This window comes from Lonchura striata, chromosome 6, assembly GCF_050655825.1.
Source record: "Lonchura striata isolate lonStrDom1 chromosome 6, ASM5065582v1, whole genome shotgun sequence".
Taxonomy (NCBI): Eukaryota; Metazoa; Chordata; class Aves; order Passeriformes; family Estrildidae; genus Lonchura; species Lonchura striata.
In genome coordinates, this window is record NC_140708.1 from 24,532,589 (window position 1) to 24,557,450 (window position 24,862).

At 37.9% G+C, this 24,862-nt stretch overlaps 2 protein-coding genes across 5 annotated transcripts in view; one reads left to right on the forward strand and one right to left on the reverse strand.

Moving 5' to 3' along the window:
- The window catches only part of HTR7 (5-hydroxytryptamine receptor 7), a 33,329-nt gene extending 10,648 nt beyond the window's left edge, over positions 1-22,681 (reverse strand). For 2 of the 4 annotated variants that reach the window (XR_014956141.1, XR_014956140.1), the window contains exon 1: positions 20,369-22,679. Coding sequence is in view for 2 of the 4 variants with exons in the window: in XM_021539443.4 (XP_021395118.1) it covers positions 20,369-20,895 (527 nt within the window). In the remaining 2 variants the exon portion in view is untranslated. Of the gene's footprint in view, positions 1-20,368 lie in introns of all 4 variants that reach the window. The other 2 variants (XM_021539443.4, XM_077784633.2) reach the window with 1 other exon arrangement.
- The window catches only part of RPP30 (ribonuclease P/MRP subunit p30), a 108,594-nt gene that overhangs the window by 64,243 nt on the left and 19,489 nt on the right, over positions 1-24,862 (forward strand). The window contains exon 2 of the mRNA XM_085582528.1: positions 10,440-10,494. Coding sequence (XP_085438654.1) covers positions 10,440-10,494 — 55 coding nt within the window. The remainder of the gene's footprint in view (positions 1-10,439; positions 10,495-24,862) is intronic.

Here is a 24,862-nt window from a genome sequence, read left to right on the forward strand (position 1 = left end):
TAACAAGCTGTGATTTCTATGAATTTGTCCAATCTTCATGCACAGAAAGCATATTTCAGCTTTTAAGGGAATTCTGAAACCTAAATTTTATTCTTCTACCTTAAGAAATCTTGGAGTATAAAAGGATGCTCATTCCACAAAGTTTATCACTTTTTGTATTGAGTGGATGGTTATAACAAGCAAGCATTCATCTTCACTCTTCTGATGTAGTCAACAATTAGGAAGAGCCCTGCCACTAATCTGAAGTGATCTGAAGTGAGTTGTCTTCCTTTCCTTCATGTTTCAGGCAGGAATAACAAGCTGTGAACTTATACCATGAGTAGACTATTTCAGTACTAAAATAATTCTTTTTATCATCACTTAATTAGAAAGAAAATACATTTATTCAATTTCCAAACTTTTACTGAACAAAGTAAAAATCTGTCCCAGTTCAAGAAGACCTGGGGAAGAAAAGACAGTTTTACAGAAAATAAAAATGCTTATAATTTTTTCATTTAGAAAAAAAAATTAGGTCTGGTGACAACTTTTATATTTCCTAACTTTTAAATTAAGTACCTTTTTCTTACAAAAGTATTACTATGGCTCTACATAGCTGGGTAAGAATATCCTAAGTTTGAATTTACTTTAAACTATAGAAAATTTCTGTATTTCCTTTCTAAAAAGGGGAATTGTCTCTTATATGGATTAATATGCCTTTATTTAGACCTAAAATTTTTAGTTTTTAATTTTGGCTTCTGCTTAACTGGAACTTACCTATGAGTTACTGTTAACTTCTCAAATCATTCTTTTTCTCTTCCTCCAAAAGAATTTAGAGAAAATCAGTGTTATTTGTTTTGTTACTTGTAAAAGAAATTATTTCAAACCAAGTTCCTGAATAATGTTTTGGTTTCCAGAGCTACAAGTGTTTACTCATATAGTGAAAGTTCTGGAGGGTTGCTAACAAGAACTATTGCAATGTGATTTAAAATATTTTTGAGGAGCCTGTTTTCTCTGTCTATTCACTGAGCAGAAGAAACATGAGATTTGCCTGGCTCTGTGGAATATATTGTTGATTTTACTGCAGTGCAGGAAACCATGGCCAGTGCTCTTGCTTTATACAAGAACCTGGATATGCTAGAGTTATGGAAGTAAAAGAAACATCATTTATTGATCTGTTCTGATGAGTACCAACAATCCTGCTCAACCATGTCGTTGGTTTTAGATTGCTGTAGTGACAAGCGTTACACGAAGGACAGACTGGTTTACTGTGCCCTATTCTTGACAGGATGCACAAGTAAACCACAGTATGTCAGTATTTTGCCAGTGAATCTGTGCCTGGAGGGGCCATGAACTAAGAATCCTTACTGGAATTGTCTGGGATCAGAGCAGTGCAATCCATGGACCAACAGGGCTGCTTCTTGAGCCCCTCACCATCACCACTAGAATATGGTCACTGGCCCAGCAGCCACGGGCATCATGCAGAGACCATGGACATTTCTGTGTTATAGCACCCTGGCCAAAACCATTTTCACTCCCAAGGAGCCAAGGGTTTTCCAAGGTGCACCAAGATATGAAAAAGAGTTTAACAAATTAAAGTATACATTACACTGCTTTAAGCAATGCAACTGAAGCAAGAGTGAGCTCTCAGCTGCAGACTTTTGGGGACAAGACTGGCCTACCCTTAAAATTTGTCTAAGAATAGTCCAATTTAGGTACAAAACAGCAAATCCTTTGTGTGCAAAGTCTTCTTGTAATTTAAAATATGTTTTTAAAAAAATCCTTACCTGCCTTCCTGAAGTTTGCACTCCTATAGCTCTTACCCAACTGGTCACTAAAAATAACACACTTTTAGGGTGAACTTTATTATGTAGCTAAAAAAGTTAAGATGGGTTTCTGTAAAAATCAAATCTGTGGGCTGCATATTCTAAGTGCCTACTGATGCATTCTCATGCACCAGAATATAACAAAAAGGATTCATGAAAGCATAAGTATAGTGAAAAGAATGAAAATTCATTAGTTTTGCCCTGGCATCACTTTTTTTGGAGTGTATCTTTTCTTCAGAAATGCTATTTGAAATTAAAATATGTTAATTAACATAAAAATACACCAGCATTGCTTCTGCCTTATTCATTTTGCTAAATGTAGTATGATAGGGTAAGAAGTTAGCAGGCACAAATGAAGGAATGTTATCTTTTAATCTCTCTATATGAAATCCATTACCCTTGAAAACTCATTTGCAACGTCAAAATAATGTAAATCACTACTTTTGTCTAATACACTAGAGAGTGTTCAGGCCTTCATAGATTCATGAAATTCAAAAATATTGTGTCAAATTCAGTAGGAAAATATAATTTTTAATGCTTAATCTTGAACTAGTACTTTAATAATAAAAAACCAAGGTAAATCAGCTGAACTTAACATATTCAAGCGTAAGTAACACCTTGAGGTCTTAATACTGGGAAAGAATGAAGAGTCCCTAAAAAGCCCATTTCATGTGTCTCAGCTATCCCCCACATGAAGGAAGTGTCTCAGACTTGTTATTCTGAGATTTGTTTCTTTCACATGCCACAGATGTTCATTTTGATCTTGGTGGAGAAGAAACTGTGCCTGGGTTCTCACTTTTAAAAGAAGGGCAATGCTATTTTGTATTCTTCCTGCTCTGAATTTCTTGACTCAATGGTTCTGCCAGACAGGGCATCTCTCCATGTTACACCCAGCACAGTGAGGTCTGTATCTAGGTTACTCCTCAAAGGCAGATGAATGGCCTTTATTTCTTCTAAATTGGTCATGGCATTTTCCATTCAGCACTGCCTGATGCTGCATGCAGAACACTGAAGTGCAGGCTGCTCTTCCAGCCCTACAAGAGGCAACATGCACAGCAGACACGTTTTGTTGCCACTCCAAGGATGCTGGGTGAGTGGGAAACACTGAGAAGGAAAAATATGACACTACTGTCTAATGGATACAGCAAAAAAGGATGATGTGAACACTTTCCCACTACATCACATATGTAGAAAAAAGACCCTTGTTTGGAGAGCTCAAAGTAAACAGTAGAGACCAAAAAGATGACAAATGGTGAAGGACAGAGTAAACTTCTTGTTAAATGTATGTGCATAAACACATGAGCACATCCCTGCTCTGGGTTGGTTTTTTTACGATTTCCTCAGTGTCTCTTAGTCCCCACTGGGGGTTCTGCTGCAATCCCATTCAGGTGTGAGGCATACATTGTGTGCTCAGCTCTGGGGAGGAAAAATCACCCCATCCTCTTTCTGGGGCTCTGTTCAAACCTGGGAGGGGGTAAAGAATTGCCTCCTTTCACCATTGTACGCAATGGCCATTTGCCATACATGATGAACACCAACAATGGAAAAGGTAAATGAACAAATCCTTTCCTTTTTCTTTACAAAAATCTGAATCCCTGTGACATAGAATTCTTCCCTACTATCTCTAAATGCATTTAGAGACATTTAATGACAATCAAATGTCACACACAATTTAATGTAAAACCATTATAACTATATAGGTCTGCTCCTGAGACAATTCAGTTTGTGGGTTTTTCCATTCTGGCTTTTCTGCTATCAATTCATTACAAGGACCAGTTTTTATCCTACAGGGCTAAAAAAAAAATCCCTATGATCACATAGGCAGATGGCTTTTGTCCTCACACCTTTTGAAACATCCAGGAAACAACCTGAGACTTAACAGCTACATTGACTTAAACAATAGAAAGAAAATAGTAACAGGATGGTCCAATTTGTGATCATGTGTCCTAAATCTTTCTTTCCTAGCTCCATTATATGACTAAAAGATAAAGAAAAAGAGTAAAAGGACTTGCCTTTCACTATGAGCAAAGTCATACAGCAATAGAAAACCATACAGTTAAAAGAATTAAATAATTTTGAAGCTTCCTGCCAAATTCAATAATTGTTACACCAACATCACTTATGCAACTGTTCTACCCACATGTAATTCCTTTGTTTCTTGTCTCCATGTACTTTATAGGCAGATAGAATTCCATTTTAGTTAGTCCACGTTTATGTCTCAGAATTCACTGACTTGCTCTAACAGATTCCAGAATCAAATCAGATCTTTCACTGCCTCACTAGGCTTTTATGAAGCAGATTGGATTGCAATGGAATAAGACTAGAAACATTATACTGGATATGATACAGATGTGTATTACAGCTATTTCTACCAGGAATCACAAAATATTTTGTTATCACTTACCATTTTATTAGAAGTTGTGTTTAATATGAGGTTCTTTCAGTTCTGCTGTTGTATTTTAGGAGTCATAAAACTACTTTATTCCAAAGACACAAGAATACTTCCTCCTTTGCTGCTCTGTTTCTCTAGCACAGAAGCTTTCTGTCTTCAGTATGTATCTCCATGCAGGATGTAACAATTACCTTGTTAACTATTCTACAGCAGTACTTTACCTTTCTGCAATACAGACTGGCCTCATAATCACATCATGATCACTGCCAGTTCATTTCCTGGGAAGAGGAGGATATTTCAGAAGCAGGAAAATACTTTTCTCCTTAGCAAAAGTGCTCAAAATTACTAATTTCTATGCATATATCAAACTTTTCAGAATATTAATTGGGTCACTTTAAAACCTAAACAAAACATCATGCAATGGTAGATTGCGACAGCAGAACTAGCAAAATCAAAATACTACTCAGTGGAGAGATAAATACTTTGATTAGTTTTATGTTCTTTGTAGCTAGATGTTTCATCTTTCCTATGCTGTGAATTAGTACACAGTTTATAAAAGTCTTAGCAGAGTGGTCAGCTTCCACATCTTAATTGCTAGAAATCCTAGAAAGCTCTACTTCATCCTTCTCAGCTGATGGTGAATAAACAAATATAAAATATCCTAAATGTATGTTTTGATATCTATTCTTCTAGATGCTTATGCTTCACATTTCATAAAATTTCAACATTATTATAATTTAAATGGTCATTTGTTTACTTTTTGAAAGAATGGGAATTAAATACTTGTTTTGCTTTCAGTAAGGTTAACACTTTACATTATTCCCCTTTTTCTTCCTAATTCCCCTTTTTCTTCTCCCTTCTTACTTACTTCCCTCCTTTCTTCTTTTTCTTCTCAAGGGTAACACTTTAAATTATTCCCCTTTCTCATCTTAATTTCTTCTTAATGAAATGTATTTTCTTAAATTCTTTTTATAATAGGATGACCTTCATTTCCACTGCTATAGTGTGCACATATTTAATTTATTCTACATAGTAAATGTTCTGACTTGATTTTTCTTTTTCTCAAAAATCTTTGTAGGGGGTTAGTTTTGATGAATTCAAGAAGTGTAGGCTTTCCTAGCAGTGGGGGAGGATTAAGTCAATCAAAATTAAATATCTTGATTCTAAAGGAATGTAATTTGCATAGAAGAAGGTTGTGTTCTCCTCTCTTACATTTCTTTTAGTTTCTCAGTACTTTCCTGGGCTTTCTTCCTTTTATATTGTTTAGCTTTTCAGCTTCATATTTTTCTTATTTATTTTAGCTCATTTTTCATAGTTTTATTTCACTCATTTTTATTTCACCTTCTTGCTGTCTTATTTCTCTTTCTTTGTTAGCTCTGTATTTTTCCTTTTTCATTTTTGTCTACTAATCTTAGACATCCACCCCACAGGTAGGGGGATGCATTCTGTTCTCTTTCTAAGAAATACATTATACAATACTGCCAGAACATCTTTCCATTCAACTTCTATTACCATACTTGTAATTCTGAAACCACATTACTTCTTATTTTCAGACCTTGGCAAATTTCTTTCACCTGCCCTCACCCTTTGCCTTTCATTTGCACCCTGCACACCTGTCAAAGCATTTATCACCTGTCACATCTTGTTCCCAGTTTCATAACAAACCAGTTCTTTAGCCATTCATTTTCCACTGCAAATTATACACTGCTTGGAAGGAAAGGTTCCAAATGTAGTTGCTGATGTTTACCTTGCAGCACTGCCTAAATGTTAGATAATATGCATTTCCTACCCAATATTTTGCAATTACCCTTATAAATATTCTAAATTATAGACTAAATGCATTTATTAACTCTCTTTGAAGAAAATTGTACCTGTATATTTTCCTTTTTCTACCATCACCAGTGACATTAATGTAGGAGATATAAGGAGGGAGGTGGATTTTAGCCTGTTTAATCCTTCATCAGCCTCCTAGAAACCAGATCTATTTGAAAACTGGAAAGATTTTGGACACAAATTATTTAGAATTACATTGCATTCTGTAATGAGAGACTTACTATTTTTTTTTTTTCAAAATGTCTGAACTCCAGCTTTGTGGGTTTCATCATCACTTGTTTCCTGTGTACAAGTGTGGTTTGCTTACTGAGTGCAACAGGATTAATTATACACAGAGCTCAATAGTGCTTTTCACCCCACTTCTTGATAGATAATTTGTAACACTTCAAAAACTCTCCAAATCCGAGCAAGTCACACATAGCAAGAATCATTTTTCTTTACAGTGTGCGACAATGTGGAAGGATGAGGGAAAATAAAAAATAGCTTCATGCTTTTCTAAAAGAAAATGCGGAAGCATGTCAGGGACATACTACCCACTTCTACCTTTTCACACACATACATCCCCTCCCAAATTTGCAAGTTCCTTTATTTAACACAGATATATTTATTTTTGTAGAAGTAGTGGGAAGAGGTCAAAATGTTTTTCCTAATTCCTTTTCTAAGTAAAAGTTATATTAGTCAAAATATAGAATAAAGTATGATTTACAATACATACTAGTAACACTTTAGGAATATTCCCTAGAGAAAGATTTCTCAGGCTTTTTAAGAAATATCTAATTTACTGAAAATTTCTTAATGAAATTCATCATAGTATACACACAAGCTGCTTCACAAGTGCAGAAACTTGTGAATACAGGTTCATACCCTGTGGTATCATTCAGAGTAGTTGTTAAGTCATTTTATCAATCAGGGAGAAAAAGGAAACTTGAAACATCTTTAAAAATGGCAGTTTTTTGCTATCTTCAATATGGGGATTTATATCAGAAAACACTACTTCTATCACAATTCACATTTCAACTTATTCCATATTGAAAACCTTTTTATTATCTCAAAATATTGTAGATCCATAGAAACAAATGCAGTGCATTTGCATCATGTCAACTATTATACCTGAGTTATATCTAATTACATGGGTTTTTTACAATAATTTTTATCCTTATGTGTATGATGCAGTATTTCATTTTATTAAGTTATTACAACATGCCTGGCCTCTTTTTGAGAAGGCAGAGAAGATATTTAATTAATGTTCTGGTATTATCTGGGAGACTAAGATAGGAACAACTCTTCTAGAAAAATAACCAAAGAGGTATTGCATTCTTGTTTGTTTCTGTCTGGCTGTGATACAACGTTCATCAGCAACTGAATACACAGGAAAATGGGTCGGAAAAAGCTAGGAAAGAGGTTTTATCTCATATGGCCTGTTGTATGTGAGGGGAGAGCTGGGTAATTCTGAAAAGGGAAAATGAATCTGAGTAAATGATGTGGCATGGCTGGAGGGAGGTGGTGCTGTCAGTGAACCTGAGGAGCAGCACAGTCCAAAAGCTGCTGGGGAAGGATGAGGCTGGGCTTGAAATTTTGCTTAATAGTGTTACAGGGGACTTAAAAATCCCTTTAAAGATCTGGTTTCTTGAAGCACCAGCTCAGATGAAATCTACTCTTTTCAACACAGGCAGTTTCTGAACAAACAAAAACAAAAATGGAAAAGAGCATGTTTTGCAGAAAGGAACTGGAAAATTGTCATTTTCCTTTTATGTTCTCCCCATCTCAACACTCTTGTCCCTCACATCCAGGGGAATTGTCAGAGAATGTGTGGAGGGTCGATTACAGAGTTATGAAAAACTGTCATTTGTTTTTTAATAAATCAGACTACCATAAAGGAGAAATGGCTAGGGTGATTTTCTTCAACTTCACTACATGAGTCACACTTAGATTGATACTAAACATCAGCTTAAAAGGAATTATTTTGAAAGTTATAATAGTGTTTCAAAATGAAAGCCTCCCACAACTTTAACTAGAAAATCATGACTGATGTCTTCAGTAAAATTAAATTAAACATTTCAGAAATTTCCATAGTATAAGTGATGAATGAAATGAAAAACCACAGCCTACTGAACTGCTAATATCACTATATTAAAACAAAGTATCCTTAGGGAATAGCTATTTCAATGTGCTGATATCACATCCCTTCTCTTCCTTCCTTGAATACAAACAGTTTAAACATAAAATCTCCAGATAAAGCACTTAAGGAACAACCCCCTCTAGAATACTTCTTCCCTCCTCCCCCTTCTTTCTTTTCCTCTCTCTGAAGAGACAGGAAAAATGCTGGAAAGACCAGGTCCAAATTCTTCTCTTTGCTTCTTCATGACAGTAATTTTGCAAGAGCCCTAAGGAACACTTGTACAGTAATTATGGGTGAATCTCAGTACTGACCCAGCCTATTTGAACATTTCTGGTTTTGTCCATAGTTGTATTGGCCTGAAGGCAGATCTGAATTTCTTTTTTTAATCACACAAAAGTTTTGCTGTGTTCCACTGGATAAGGTATGTGAAAATTATAAAAGTTAACCTCAAGCTTTACTTGTTTGCCCAAGCTTGACCATATAAATAAAATGTTTTAGATACACAGGAAAATCCAAGTCTAAAGTAAGTCTAATTAAGAATATTCTTTCAAAAACTTTGGGATATACAAAGTGTCTTGTATAGTGTTTATCTGTCTGTTTTTTTAAAAATGCACACTGGAGTTGCTTCCCCTACAGTCGTAAAATCATTTCTCACTTCCTAGTACAAATAAGTCTTAACACAGGAACAACCATAGCCAGGTTTGGAAGCAGAGGCTGTGGGCTGGAGAGAGCACAGCATGAGGGGAAGCTATCAAGGAAGGAAGGCAGGAGGTCAGATCAAATTGTGAGTCTACAATTCAGGAACCTTTTAGAAAACTACTGCTCACAGTCCTTTCCAGTGACTTACCATTAATAAGATGATTCCTCCTCTGTAACTTATATAAACAGTGATTTTGTGTAATGTCTTGATATTTTAGCAGTATATTTTCTGCTCAGTATGTGGTACAGAATGAGGCTATCATGTCCTATCATTTTTCATGCCAATGAATGTAAAGCTTACTGTAGCTACCACACTTCTCAACTGTATGTCATTTATTTCCTTAGCACTCATTTTAACTAATATATTCATTTACAGCATGCTTAAACACCCAGTCTCGAGCTCTCCCTTCACGTGTAATTCTCCTGCCTACTGTCATTTTCCTCACAAAATGTCTCATTAAGTGATATTTTGGAATTTAGTATCAAAAAAAAAAAAATTGGTTAGGTTGAGCTCTCCTATATAAATGGGAAATAGAAAATTTTCAGGAATTTAATATTACTTTATAAATATTTCTTCCCTTTGCAGTCATTCAGAATCCCTAAATACAGAGACCCAGGTGCCCTTTAACTGAAGGAAAAGGTTAAAGGAGAGAAAGATGTAGTGATGAGAAGTAACTGCAGCAAAACCTAAACTGCAGTCAGTAAAAATGCATGTTCAGGCCTTTCTCAACCTCGGTATTTAGTCATTCATTTGCCATAATATTTATTCATTTTTGCCAGCAGCCTTTGGAATGAAGAAAGTAATGACCAAATGGACACTATTTCTTTCTAGCTAACATATCCCCCACTCTAATGACCTTGGAATCTCCTGGGTCTTGCTCAGTCCTGCCAGGCTGTGCTTCTACACAGGTGTTTTTTTCCTGCCTGCCTTAGTAACATTTAATTCAGCTCCAGAAATCTATACTCTCCATTTAAGATGTCACCAGGTCTACCTTTGCAATGGTAGCTGCAAGTAAGCCTAGAGGTCACTAGACAGGAAACCTGGGGAAAGATTAGCCAGGACAGTGTGTCCTCTCTGTGAACAGGCCTGCCTACAACAAATTCCCACTACAGTGTATTCTTCTTATCAGCAACATCCTTCATATTTTTCCTTCTTTGTAAAATCATGCAAAACTTGCAACACTAAATATTTTTAAAATATAGAACACGTTTCAATACAAACTGCTACCACCAACTTAACAGGCATGAAAATATAGTACATCCAATCTACAAAATTAACCTCTTGCTTTATTCTTGTCAAAAAAGGAGTTGCTGGCTCTCTTCCTCTGGGCTTTCTATATGGAATGACAAAATTTGAGGACAGATTCAGGTATTAATTTTTCACAAATACGCATTTTTCCAGCTCAGTGTGTGATTGTGTGGTCACAATACTTCATAACACCTTTTCATGTTCCTCAGAATTTAGAATTACACATTTATGCTAAAACAGAAATACAGCTAATGATAGATCATCTCCTCCTCCAAAACCTTTAAAGATAGCAGGATATAAAGATTATCAAGGATCTCAGAGCTCTCTTTTATATTCATTTCACAGATGCTACACCACACAAGTGGGATCAGCAGAAAGCAGCCCTTCTTCCCACCTCTCAGTGAGTATGTCTTTCCTTTGCTTTTTTTCTTCCCTCAGCAACAAGTTGGCAACTCTAAGGTTCTTCTGAGATATGGTGGCACCAACTCTGTGTGCATAAAAAGTAAAATACCTAAGGTTTATTTCTGTGACTACAGCTTCCAATGATAACAGCTTTCATTGCCAGGCAGAAAACCTCAAAGATTAATTTGAATTTAAGAGCAAAACGTTGGCATCAGTGTGGGCTGCATCACCACAGCTGGACATCTCAGGTAGCTCACTTCAAGCTGCAGGTGTTTGAGAAATTTGACAAGGTCCTCCCTTTATTTTAACAGTAGCAGTACAGCTTTGTGTTAAATAACAGGTTTTTGAAATGTTAAGCTCCTTCTTGTGTTGTTTAATTTATGTCCCACAATGGTATATTATTTTCATTTTTTTTAAATACTATTGTGTTCTGTTAATGACCATATTAATTTTGCAAAAATAGCTTTTTCATATGGGACAGTACACTCTTGAGACACAACAATCACTATTGTTGCTAAAACTGCTTGTGATAAGAAGTGGATCTTCAAATGCAGATATTTAGGGTAAAAAGGAAACTGCAGTACTTAACAATTCAAAATTAAGTCTTTTGAGCCAAAGCTGTACCACTTTTAGCATCAAAGCATCTTATTAGACTATTAAAGGAAAGCTTTGCATCTTGTCAGCAGTTCTTTGGGTCATGGGTATAAATATTTCCAAGTAATTTGTGGCCAGACAACAAACTCTTTTTTCAGGGATTTAATATTTCAACTATTTGCTAAATGTCCTCTTGCTACAGAAAATAAACAAAATGTAACAACCCACACTGAGAACTGCTTACAGAAAATTACTCAGGCAAATTGTACTATATATCTGAAATATTTCATGACAATCATAACATCCTTTCATGGTTTATATTCAAGATGACAGGTTGTAAATTCTGCAATAAGTTTAGATAATAGCACATACCTCTGCTATCTGTACTTACGCCTTCCATTTTTACCTTCTCATATTTACACTGATTGACAATTTCTGAACTAACACCTGTTATCAGAGTAAATCTTCTAGGCCCTATCTTTTACTTTGATTTAAAAATTCCTGTATTTTCTCACATGGGAATAGTCCTCTAGTGAACAGATGCTGCTGCCACAGACTTGGAATTTTTCCAGTTACCTTTTGAGTCCCTCTCTAGAGATCTGCAAACCATACGTTAAAATGCATTGTCCCCAGTCTCCAACACATCTCATGGAAAGCAAACATTTAAATAGTTTATTTATAAGGTACTTAAAACTCTTTATTGGTGGCAGCAATTTAATTTGCAGCAGCAATAGGCCATATTTCTGATTACAGATACTTCTATGGTTGACTAGAAATTATGATTCAAATGCCACCAAGGGCATCAGTATTATTCAGTGGCAGTGAAGGTGTCACAGCTCCATGCCAGGTTACTGGGAAGAGACCTCATAATGTGTTTGCCTGGATCTCCAATTACAGTCTTTTCCTAAAAGACTGGAGAGTTTTCAACCAAAAAATCAAAAGTAAAAGTTTTGTACATAAGTCTGCCTCAAAAATAGTGTTTTTGCAGACAAGTCTTTGCTGCAAGTTCTGATTTTACCCAGTTTGGTGAATGTCTGAGATACAATAAACTCTGTCCATTCTCCCTTGGTCCCTGACCAGCTTTTCCACCACTATTAATACGTGGCAAGCTGCTGCTTGCCCCTCAACCTGCCACACCTTGCAGGACAAATAATTTCCAATGTGAGAAAAATGTTACTTTTCATATGAGTCTGCTTCTACTTCCCACAATCTCCTTAAGAGACATAAGAACTGTACAAAAAACTGGTTTTTGTCAGATTACAAACTTTCCTTGTGATTATACGTTAAACTTCTACAAGCTAAAAAACTTGGGTTTAGGTGTTTAACTGTACCAAAATCCCACCCTTTTCCTTGGTATAGCTCAGGAAAAAACTCTGCTGCCAATTTTCTCTTCAAGACACAATGTACCTCTAAGAATAGATCTCACCCCAGTTTTCCTTAACTTAAAAAAGCTACTTTTGTAATATGCCTCTTGGCTTTGTGTTTTGGTTTGTTTTTTAAACAATTATGACAATTAGCAGTGAAATAGCTATCAGTGCTGAAATAAACCCCTTTCAGTGGTGTCTTGTGCTAGCTCCCATTCGATAGACAGAAAGAATATGCTCAGTACTGATTTCCATGCACATCTCTGTTCTGCACTATTAGAGAATTCATTCTTGTCTGTGCACTACCCAAAAGCCATGTTTATTGTTGGAAGTGAATCACCACCAGATTTGCATACATTATAATATGTCCAGAACCACACAGATGTATCAGATAATCTAGATTTCTATACAAAGCCTTGAAAAAACAGCAAGGTACAAAAATAAAATCAATGATGCTCACTCTCTAATTTTGCTCTATTCAAACAGAATAAAAACAAATTTTCACTATGACATATTTAATCCTGGGATGTTTGAAAAATAAAATTTGCAGTAAGAGATTGTTTTAAAAAAATCAGCTGTTTTTTGCCTCTTTTCAGTATATATAGGAATATATATATATATATATATATACACTATTCAATCTTTTAGATATAGTTGGCTATTCAGTACAAGAAAAACTGAAACTTGTAAGCTTTCCAGGTGAAAGAAATTATCCTCACCTTACAGACAGCAGTGACCATTAGAACAGAACTGCAGTGAGCACTGTTTCATGCTACTTGTGATTTGGGCATGCAGACACCAGAACTTGTGATTTTGCTTCCCAGTCTTTCTTCTGACAGCTGCACCTCAGCAGACTCAATTATTTCTCAAGCTCTTTATTTTCATACAAGACCTACAATGGCCAGCTTTCTTCAGACTTTCTGGTCCACAGAGGAAGGACCAGATCTGTCTGTTATATATTGAGAGAAAGAAAAAAAAGAGGTGTTTGTAGCTGACAGACAGTGCCATATTTACCAACTGCAGATGAAGAAAGTTTTAAAATTTGCCACAAATATTTCCAATTAAATATTTCAAACTCAACAACAATACCAAATATAATACTGTGTTTCTTTAAAAGGAATAAGATATGTTATATAATTTTCAGGGAGCTTTAGAAATTATTTTCAGAGAAAATTAATTCAGGAAAGTGAAAATATTCCCTGATTATTTTCTGTTCTTCTAGACTTTTGTGTGAGCATGCTACTACTGGTATAGCAATCTTGTTTCAGTGTACAAAACTACAAAAGCTCTGATGTTTCATTCTATGATACTCATCTAGTTCAAGAGGAAATATATTATGATACCAGTGTAATCAGTGTACACTACACATCATGCCAGTATGATACGCATTTGCATTTTTTTAGTTATGTATTTTTGAAAGCTCCCTTCAAAAACAAAGAAAAGTGTTTCTAGAATTGCATTTTTGTTGTGAATCTTGAAGCAAATCCAACCTTACTTATAGAAATTATTTTTGTTACCTTGATAGGAAAGAAATCACTTTTTGAATGTCTCCAGAGTGCCCTGCTTGGCAAAAATGTGAATTAATGTTCCCTTACCTCTGACTTATCAGGCTCCTTTGAAATGTCTGGATGAACCCCCAAGAATTAGAGACCCCAAAATCACTTCTGAAAACTCATCCAATCTTAAACCCTGGTAGGAGCAAACAGAAGATAGTTTCAAATGTGGGGGGGAAATGCACCATCCAGTTTCAAGAAAAGGCATTCAGGTAAATGTGGCTTAATCTCGAATCTCCTGCTACTCACTGAACTATCAGTCCCATTCATGCACCCTGAAAAATTGCCAATTGCAGTCCCCTCTGCACTGCCACCTCTGGGGTATCTTGGATCTCCACACTTTGGGACTCCCTTGCAGTAACATTGCTTAAATGCATCCAGTACAGAACAGCAAGAACCAACCTAGAGATTTTTTTTCTATAACATCTTTTTGCTTCTCAAACTTTGTCAGCCTCTACTGTGCAGACACAAGACACACCCAGAAAACTTCAGATCTAATGCCTTTTTCCTCTGCAAAAGGACAAAACTTCCACTCGTTTTGACATTAAAACCTTTTTCCTGTATCAAGTTTTCACAAAATAGTCGATCTGATTTAAAAAATATCTTTTTTTTTGTTAATTCACCTGCTTATTATGCATCTGGCAGTATGTTCATGAAGCATAATTTCTCTGCGGAAACATAATAAAACAATACTTGTGGCTAAACCCTGCTTACTCTGTAAGTAACTGCATCTCTTTCCTGTGCCTGTGACACAGGAAACAATACCCAAGGATGTCACAGAAAGGTACCTAAAGAAATGGGATCATGTTAATGCAACAAACCCAGATTATTTTACTCTTTTGGAGTGGGTTCTCAGTGACAGATAAACATTGCACTGCCTTATTACTACTTAATGCATCCCACTTGCAATTGAACTTCTTCATCTCTGAATTTTGGACCAAAAATTTATATTGTACCTTTTTTACACATAAATAATGAGATGGAGATTGCATAAGTGTTCAGTAATAAATTATCTGCAAAAAAAGAAATTACATCAGCTTAAGGAACATTTATTAAACAGACTGCATTAGAAAAACTACATAGAAAGGAGTAAGACCAAATCTGTTCTTTTTCACTTTAGTTTATCAATTCTGTGTCTTTCATAAGCTAGAAAAGTTATTACAGGATCAAAAAGAGTACTGTTATTTATCAGGCTAAACAATGAAAAAAAATGGCTCTTGTGAGGGTGGCTGTTGTTAGCAATTAGCTGCCATACTGATCTCAAAACTTTCTTCTGCAATATAGACCTTAACTACAATAACTTCATCACACACTTTTCCTATAGTTCCTTTTAGGTTCCTATAGTTCCTTTTAGGTTTTTCCTCATTTCTCAGTTATTTCTGTGTAAATATATATATATATATATAAAACAAAATCTCAAGAGTGGCACTACTGGTGGCTATCTTTATTCTAGATCCAAAATATATTACAGAGAGGATTTTTTTCATAGCTATTTCTGCATATATATTCTACATGGATTTTGTGAATGATCTGAGCGGGGTTGGCAGAACAGACTGCTGCCTTTTCCATCCATGGCACTGAGGCAGAAAAAGTCTTCATACCAAACAGGAATCTACACAGGACTGCTAGCTACCATTAGGTTTAGCAAACTGCTAACAGTTTTCAGGTCATATTATCAGCTTGGGATGTAGGTAGAATTTAGACATCTAGATTCTGTTGAAAGTGCCAAATATTTATTTAAGTTTTGTTCCAAATTCTTCCTCTGAGCAAATTTGAGGTCTGTGCAATTCCTAGACATGGAATGAGGACTCAAGAAGCCAGTGAATTTTGGGACTGACACATTCTAAGGAGAAGCATAAGTACTCATACTTGGAGCATGGCAACACAGGCAGGGAGAGGGAGCTGATCTTTGTACATAAAAATCTCAGGATCAACAAAAAGGGTCACTTATTTGCATAGAAATTCTAAATCCTCATCAATTTAATGGAAGCCTGGAATACTCGTGAATTTTTGGCCAAGATACAGACTGGAAAAGTTCCCAAAACAGTGTTTCATTACTTGTGTGGGTGTAGGGAAAGTGTTATAATGCTTCAACTGTAGTTGAGTAGTTATGTTTCTTTATCACTTTCTAAGCCAAAGAACTATTTTTAAATTGAATTAAAAATTGCTACTTATGCAGTTATCTTGTGGATACTCTCCAAAACAGCATTTCTGTAGCTATCTTGGGTCAGAATAGCATGATGAATCAGCATGAAAACACCACCAGTTCAAACACAATTAATTCTCTTCATTCCCCACCAAGATGTGGTTTGTATCCATCCCTCATATTTTACTCATAATGTTTTCTCACTCTTAAATGTAATGAATGCAAAGGGATTGTGATGTGATATAATCTGTTTGATTCAGAACCAGAAAAGTGGAGCCTTAAGAGCAAAAGAAAAAATATCCCAACACACTAATAAGAAATTCTTAATGAAGAACTCATTCTGTTCAATTATCCTGCAAAAGTCTCTGTAGCTCCTACCTTTCTATAGAGTTAATAATCATATCATGGATGGAGAGACTAGCAAAAGTGATCACTGACTGAGTATTAAGTTGTCTTGCCTGTTTAATCCTTAAAAAAATTAAAGAGGCATAAATACTCTTGTCTTTCCATCATATCTGTTTTAGTTCTGACACACCTGCCTGTAAGCAGATAGCCTTCCTCCAAAGTGAGGTCTTAAATAAAAGAGATATCTAAAATATATGTTCATCTCAGCTCCCCCAACAAAGATTTGTAAAGGTTTTTATTTTGTGAAACAAATCTCCACAAATTTAGATTTCTGTGGATAATAAAACGACCTTTCCAACCTAGCTGCTTCCTTGTGCACCCTGTCCAAAGTTAGATATCCCCATGATAGCACACTAACATCTCCTTTGCACCCTTATAGTTTGCACAACTTAGAACAGAAGCAACTTAAAACATACAAGAAGTGCTTGGTGTGTCTAACTAGGAAAAAAATACAAGGTTTTCCAACAGAATGAAACCAGCCCATTTGTATACTCTATGCTAATATGCTTCTTCCTGAAGCTGATATATTCAGATAAAAACAACATCCACCACTAAGGGCTGTGCAGCAAAATCTCTCTGTGAGCAATAGGCTCGCCAGCTGCTGGCATTTCATTGCTCTCAGTGGCATAAGCTGAATAGCACATATTTGTGCAAGGGAAACAAATCAAAAAGCCTTTTCAATTTACTCATTTTATCCTTCCTGATAGCTCCTCAGAGCTCTGTTTTACTAACTAAATTATTTATTTAAGAAAAGGTATTATTTCTCTTTACAAACCTGGCCTAACAGTTTGTAATAAATTTGGTTCTTTAAGATTAATTCAATAGTAATATTATTTCAACTATTTACCTGATTCTCATATCTGCTTCAGGAAGAGTCTAGAGATTTAACAAATTTTAAAATAGCAAATTTATTTGCTGTCTCTACACTGCTTGTGACAGCCTCATCTTTTACTTCAGGAGATATGTTGCTGGATCACAGCAAAAGTTTCCTACAGTGCCCTAAAAAGACAGGTGACAGTGCAATTCCTAATTATATTTCAAAATTGTTTCTTTGTCCTGCCTTAACCCTTCTTCCTAGAGAAATGTCTCCCCATGTAACCTCAAGATCTTCAGGATTTAAGTACATCTAAATGCCTCTGAGGATAGTGGCCAACTTGAAGGACAGTGAAGTTCATTCACATTCTCTGCTTCTGGAATTTCTGATTGAAATTTCCTGGTCCTGTATTTGCATTAGTTGCCCTGAGATAGTCAGACTAGTAAGGGAGGTATCATTGGTAATCTTCTCCTCCTACATAACAGAAAACATATAAGTGGTTTCACCAAAGCCTTGTGAAAATGGTCTGACCCTCTAATGCACTGTATGCATTGTAATTTTCAGCTTCTGTAATACAAACAAAACTTAAACTGGAGGGATGTGTTTTCAGAGATAAATTTTCCTCAGTGATCAGTCAAGGATTTCCTAACTATATATGTGTAAGAACAACTGCAGATATGACAGCACTACTACCACCAATGCAAGACTGGCAACACTTCATCATTCACATTTGATTTTCATACTGCCTCCCTGCTTTGCATATTTTCTAGATATGCACTATTCAAAGATTTCTTAATATCCAAAACTAATATTTGTCTGGCTTAGCAGTATTATAGCAGTATAAGAGTAATTATTTTTAAATAGGATTACGAATCATGGGGATTTTTTAATTCTTTATTTCCGAGTAGTAAAGAGATTTTGTTAATGAATTGCTGGCTTGTCTCCTTTTATTTATGATACCAACTATCTCAAGTATATAATGGATTTGGGTGATAGAGGTTAAGCATCATAAGTCACAGAATTTTAATTTCAAGTAGGCAGTACACAATAGTATAATTAATTATGAAGAGATGGTGCTCAATAAACGTTCAGTGAAAGAAGTGAGAACACAAAGACAAGAGAATAATTCTAGTTTAAATCAGCACTAGCTGGTGAAAATCAGTCATTTACAAGAGGTTATATTCTTTCTCAATACAGAGATATAGCTCTTGTTAGTATTTTAGGGGGAGAGGGGAGTGGAAGGAGAACTGAGAGAACAAGAGATGCAGGCATCAATGTGAGCAGTTCAGTCAAAGCCCCTGTTCAGCACACACCAGTGACCTCAAATGTTAAACTAAGAAATAGAAAAGAGCAAAAGCCCAGTGCTACAATGTGAATCATCACACATCCTTAAGAAAGCTTAATTATGTTAACCTGTTTTCAAAAGGTTGGTAGAAAGTGAAATGGAGATCTCAGAGATGGACAAAAGAACAATCAAAGAATAGACATACTTTATGGGGAGAGAGCATAAAAATGAAATCACCTAACTTACAAATAGAATAGAAAAGCAGAGAATAACATTGGGAAGGTAGATAAGCCTATTCATATTCTCTTGCAATATAGGAATTAAGTTTAAAAATTAACTTAGATAAATTAAGAATAAGCAAATGTCAATGTAACTGCAATTAATAATAATAAAAAAAAAACCAAACCAACATCAAAAACACAGATTGTTAGATAATGTCAAATTGGATTTCATTGCTACAATATGCTTTGCAGCATTCAGCTAACTGCTGGCCAATATAAAAGTCACAAAACAAAGAGTACTAGAACAGAGGGTGATCGCACAGAAATTCAAGTTCTGAAATTAGTACAAACTGTGATGATCCCTGATACAAAACAACCTCCATTTACTGTAAGACTCTCCTTTGAAAGATTGTTGCTGTGCAGAAACCTAATACAGAGCTTTTCTTAAAACTTTCTGATGTAAACAGTCAAGGCTGCTGTTAGCTATCAGAGTTGGTAAATGACTTCTAAAATCTAGTTACAAGATTCTTAAATTTCAGCCAATTGTGTGAAGTTTTAATGAAAAATTACTTTCTAGCTGTTAAAATTCTTGGCATAGAATTTAGGCTGTGGAAAAGGGAAGCGATAGGCTGTAACTTACTTTAGAATAGAACCTGCATGGAAAAAAGGAATCTGACAGTCTTCTTTGTAGAGGGCTGACACAGGCAAATGTGGGCTCTTTGGTGTGGTTTTTACATCAGAACTGAACACCTAAGGTGTACACACATTCTACAGTGTGTGAACACCTTCCTTTGCCCCAGTGATTGCATCCTTTGGAAGCAGCTAAATGCCAATGAGCGTAACTTGGTTTTTGAGACAGCAGGTGCAAATTTTTAAAAAACAAACGTTTGAAAGTAATTGTTTTCTTTCAAACAAAACATAATTTGTCGACAATGAAATTGAGCTATTCTGGGATTGTCCTAAAATAAAGATAAAACCTTAGGAAGCTATAATTATTGCACCTTCTCTAGTCTGTTAAAACTCCACTGAATCCAGTGAGGTTGCACAGTCACTTGGAAAGTATCAACTCAAGTCTACCTGTGGGATAAAGCAGTTTAAAGACATATGTTCCAAATTTTAAAGTAGCTGGAAATGCCCTATTTACTTGCATAGAGCCATGGTAAATGTTGACCGTTTAGGTCCGGTTTTGCTTTGACACCCTGGCTCCCGAGTGGCAGCAAGGAAGTTACCCAGAGGGACGGCCAGGCACCTGGGCTGGCATACGGGCGGCAGCTCACCCTGCTCCGGCGGGCTCCTTCGAACAGAGCGGCTGCGGGCTGGCACGGGCCTCGCTCCCTGCTCTGAGCACGGCTCATTTCCAAGGGCCCCGGAGGAGGAGGCAGGAGGGACCGCTCGGTGCGGGTCCCCGCGCCGGGGCTGCGGACAGCGGCGGGCCGGTGCCCGGAGCGGCGGCACGGCAGGGCAGGGCTCGGGGCGCCGGGCTCTCTCACCTGTCGATACTTATCACACAGAGGGTCAGGATGGAGGCCGTGCAGCACATGACGTCCATGGCGATGAAGACGTTGCAGAAGAGGCGCCCGAAGATCCACTCCCCGCCGATGAGGTCGGTGACGCTGACGAAGGGCATGACGGCCAGGGCCACCGAGAGATCGGCCAGGGCCAGCGAGACGATGAGATAGTTGGAGGGCTGCCGCAGCTTCTTCACGAAGCAGACGGAGATCACCACCAGGCAGTTGCCGGCGATGGTCAGCAGGGTGATGAGGCAGAGCACGGCGCCGATGAGAACTTTCTCCGCGCTGCCGTAGCTGAGGATCTGCTCCCCGCACTGGGAGTCGTTGGCGGGGAGGGGGCTCGCCGTGGGCAGCGCCGACGGGGGGGGCGACGGGCCGAGCTTGGCCAGGCTGCGCGGGGGCCAGGAGCCCGCGATCATCCTGCCGCCGCCCAGCGCCCGCGGCTCCTCCAGCGCCAGGGGCCGCAGGTTACCGTAGAGGTGGCTGCCGTTGAGGGCGAGCACCATGGTGGCGTGAGCAGCCCATGAAGCCTCGCCGCCCGTTCTCCGGCTGTCCCCGGCGCCGGGATGCTCGGGCTCCTCCTCGGGCGCCCGGCGCCGCCCGCCCCCTCGCAGCCGGCCGAGCGGCCCGCGGGGGCCCGGCCTTCAACTTCCCCCGGGGCAGCCGGGCTCGCCCGCGGCGCATCCCGGGCGGCCGCGGGGCGGGCACGGCGCTATCGCCCCCGGCCCGCGGGCGGAGGGGCGGGCGCGGGTGGCGGCCGCTCCCTCCCACCCGTGCCCATCGCCCGCTCCCACCCGCGGCTGCTTTCCCGAGGCGACGGGCGACGGGATGGGAACCGCTCCGCCCCCCTCTCCCTCCTGCCCTCTGAGCTGCAGGTGGGGGTGCGCCCCTTCCCCGCGGTCCGGGCAGCCGCTTCCTCCTGTGGCTTCTCCTGCGCGGCCGCCCCAAGCGAGGGGCGCTCTGGGAACCCCCTGCACGTGTGTAAACGTGTGTCTATGTATATGTGTATGTATGTATATGTGTGTATATGTACGCAGGTCTCACCCGGGAAGCTGCGGGCGAGTGGCCGCGGCTGGCGCAGAGGCGACCGCAGGCGGAGGTGCCGCGGCCGGAGCCTCTCGGTTTGCCGGCTCCGGCACAGCCCTGGGGCGCGTCCTGTGTATGTACCCACTTCTCTGTGTACCCAAGCTTGTAGATTCTTCTTCATAATAAGTTGATGTAAATACTATCACCTATATTTTCTCTTTTATTCATTTTTTATACCCTGATTTTGAATTTACTCAGTGTTCCATGTGTACAGTAAAGCTCAACGAACAACTCCTATTGCTTGAATTACCTGCTTTTCCTGTAGGCTCCCTGGACTCTTAGCCAATTTCTGTAACTCACTAGCTTTCTCAATTCTTTAAGTCCCATTCTTTCCTCCCAGTAGGGTGAAAACTGTTTGAATTGTGAGTTACCCATGGGATGCCAGCAGAAGATCACATCCCTTGATATAGTAGCATGCCAAACAGTAAGGACAAAAAAGAAGAAAGACCTGCTCCTAAGTGTCCCTCACATTTTCAACATGAGACATAAGCCAGAGGAACTAGAGAAGGAGAGGAAATAAAAAGCGTTGGCCCCAGATGTATCAATAACCATGAGGTTAAAATGAGGGGAGATCTTGCAACAACATAGAAAGTTTCATTTAAGTATGCACAGGACAGGGAAGAACTGTTTGTGTGGCTCAGTAGTAAGAAAGGCTGCAGGACGGTTGCAGATTATACTGACTTTAAAATATGCTTTGAAGACAAACCTAGTAAGTATCCAGTTATTGGGAAAAAAAAAAAACAAACAAAATCCTCAACTGACAATCCTAGAGACTAGTGAAACACAAATCCATAGCAACTGAGGCTTCCATACTTGACTCACAGAACACAGATTGAGCACAGGCAGAGCCTCCTGTAGTCAGAAATGCAGGGTTTGGTAGTTCAGTTGCTGCCCTTCCCTACCACCCCCACATTTGATTTGACTACAATAATAAAATAAGCAATGATAAAGATGAAATCTTGTTGGGCAGGTCTTTGACCATTACCAAGTTGGAAGCATCTTCTTGTTTAGTCAAGTGTTTCCCTACACTTTGTTAGTTGCTCGACAAAAATCACGACAAAAGCAACGAAATCACAAAATAAAAATAACTGCTAACCACCCATAATGTGTTCATGAACCTTGAGCCTCAGGTGAGTTACCCCACCAGGTGATAAATGAAGTCTTTTGTCCTCAGTTAAGTAAATATTAGGAAGAAAAAGGCCTTTAGAAAAGGCAAGGACATATCTAAATTAAAACATTAAGGCAAAACTTGTAGAGAGAATGTTTCCTTATTGGTTGAACATATTTTTTCAAAAATAGCATTTGAAGAACAGCTAAGGAGTAAGGAACTTAGTAAATTTTGTTCAAAATAGATTCTTATCACAAAGGCTGATAAAATTGTACATTTTAATACTCCTAGTAAAAGCAATTTTTCAGTTGCTTAAAATGTCACTAAGGCAGAGCAAATTATAATCTCGTGCTTCCTGCAAATGAGTTAACACAGTTCATTAAATCAGTTATTCTTCTCCACAGCTTTTCAATACCCTTCTGGGACGTGATTCTCTAAATGTTCTCAGTGGATGATACACAGGATCATTTGGTAGGGTACGGATGACTCCTACCCACTCGAACCCAAAAGTAGGACTGAATTGTATCTTTTGTTCTGTATCTTAAATTCCCTTACAGTCCATTCCAAGTTAATCACCTGATTTCTTTCCTACTCAAAGGCCATGTTACCACTCTTTGATTTGCTGTTGTAATCTTACCTTTGAAGAAACAAACCAATTTAAGTCAATTTATGTATCATTATAGAAAGGGATTTATGTACTACTGCAGAGAAGATGTGAAAAACCCTGCCAAGACAAAGCAGCTGACACCTTACTAAAACATGTTCCTTGAAAGCTTTTTACTAGGACACACCTAAAATAACTTCCAGTTTCCCAGGCTGGGCTGAATCCAGTGAGGTGCTTTCCGTGAGGGTTTAGAGGGTTTCACATGGCCAAGTGTCCAGAAAGGCAAAGAGAATCCATCATTCCATGAGATGACATCTAGTCTAGGCACTTAAAATAACAACACATGAAAGTGGGACTTCATCTTTCCAAGGGTACATCCCACTTTTGTTTTCAGTGATCATATTTAAAAATTCTAATAATGTTGTTTCAGATAGAATACAGAAGTGAAACAAATGTCCAATTAGGTGTCAAGAATAACAAGCTGACATTTGTTCTCTACCCAAGAAATTGCTTTTTAGCCTTCCATTAGGCTTCAAAAAATACAATCAAATCATTTTTCTGGTTGAGCTTAGTAAAATCCTGTCTTATGAGTAATTTAGGCTCTCTATGCATAAAAGCCTCTTAATATTTCCATATACCTCCAATTCTGTGCCAAGTTTTTTTTCTGCACTTAGTAAAGTTAAACTATTTTGTTAATATTTGATAATGTACTTTATTTGCAAATCTCACCTTTGGTATTTTATTATTGCTATGTAGAAAATATTCAGATTATAAAAAGAAAAAATGCAAGAGAACCTTTTATTTTCATTTTTCCCTCTCCCAAAGTAGTTAATTCCTCTGTTTAATTTTTCCCCTCCTCCAGAAACAGTGCTAATCACATAACATCTTCAGCATTTGTTATTGATACTAAGTGTATACTATTGCAGTGGGTATTGCTATCAATTCTTTGCTGCCATGTTAGTGAGATAAGGTAAGACAGGTCATTAGGGCTAGGCAAGGAAATACAGTTTCCCAAACACATTTTGATTTAGTGGGGCCAGACTGTATCTGTCAAAGTGTTTATGTTGAAAAATCTTGCATTAAATCCTGGATCCTTCATCCCTCCCTGGAGGATCTGATGCTAGCACAGACAGCAGGTCTGTGCTAACATGGAGGATCCTGACTGAAATGGGTCAAGGAATGCAGTGCAAGAGCTTCAGCAGCAGAGGAGAAAACGCTGACAGCCCAGCATGGTAACACCTTCCTTCACGCAGCAGCCTCTAGAAAACAATAGCTGGAAAAGCTGAGGTACTGCTATGTTCCCCTTCTTAAACCATCCAGTATTGTACATATGGCAGGAAGGTAACATGAGTATGCAATGCAATAAATAAACAGATCAGAATTTTTTTTTGTTCTTTTTTATCATCCCCTCTTTTGTCCTTCCTTGCCTGAGAGAGCTTATCTCCTCAAGCTGTTGTTTTAATTTGTCTGTCATATTTTCTCTTTTCTTTTCTCTTTTTTCTTTTCTCTTCTCTTCTCTTCTCTTCTTTTCTTTTCTTTTCTTTTCTTTTCTTTTCTTTTCTTTTCTTTTCTTTTCTTTTCTTTTCTTTTCTTTTCTTTTCTTTTCTTTTCTTTTCTTTTCTTTTTCTTTGCTTTCTAGAGGTATTACTGAAACCTTGATTTTTATTCCCAGCAT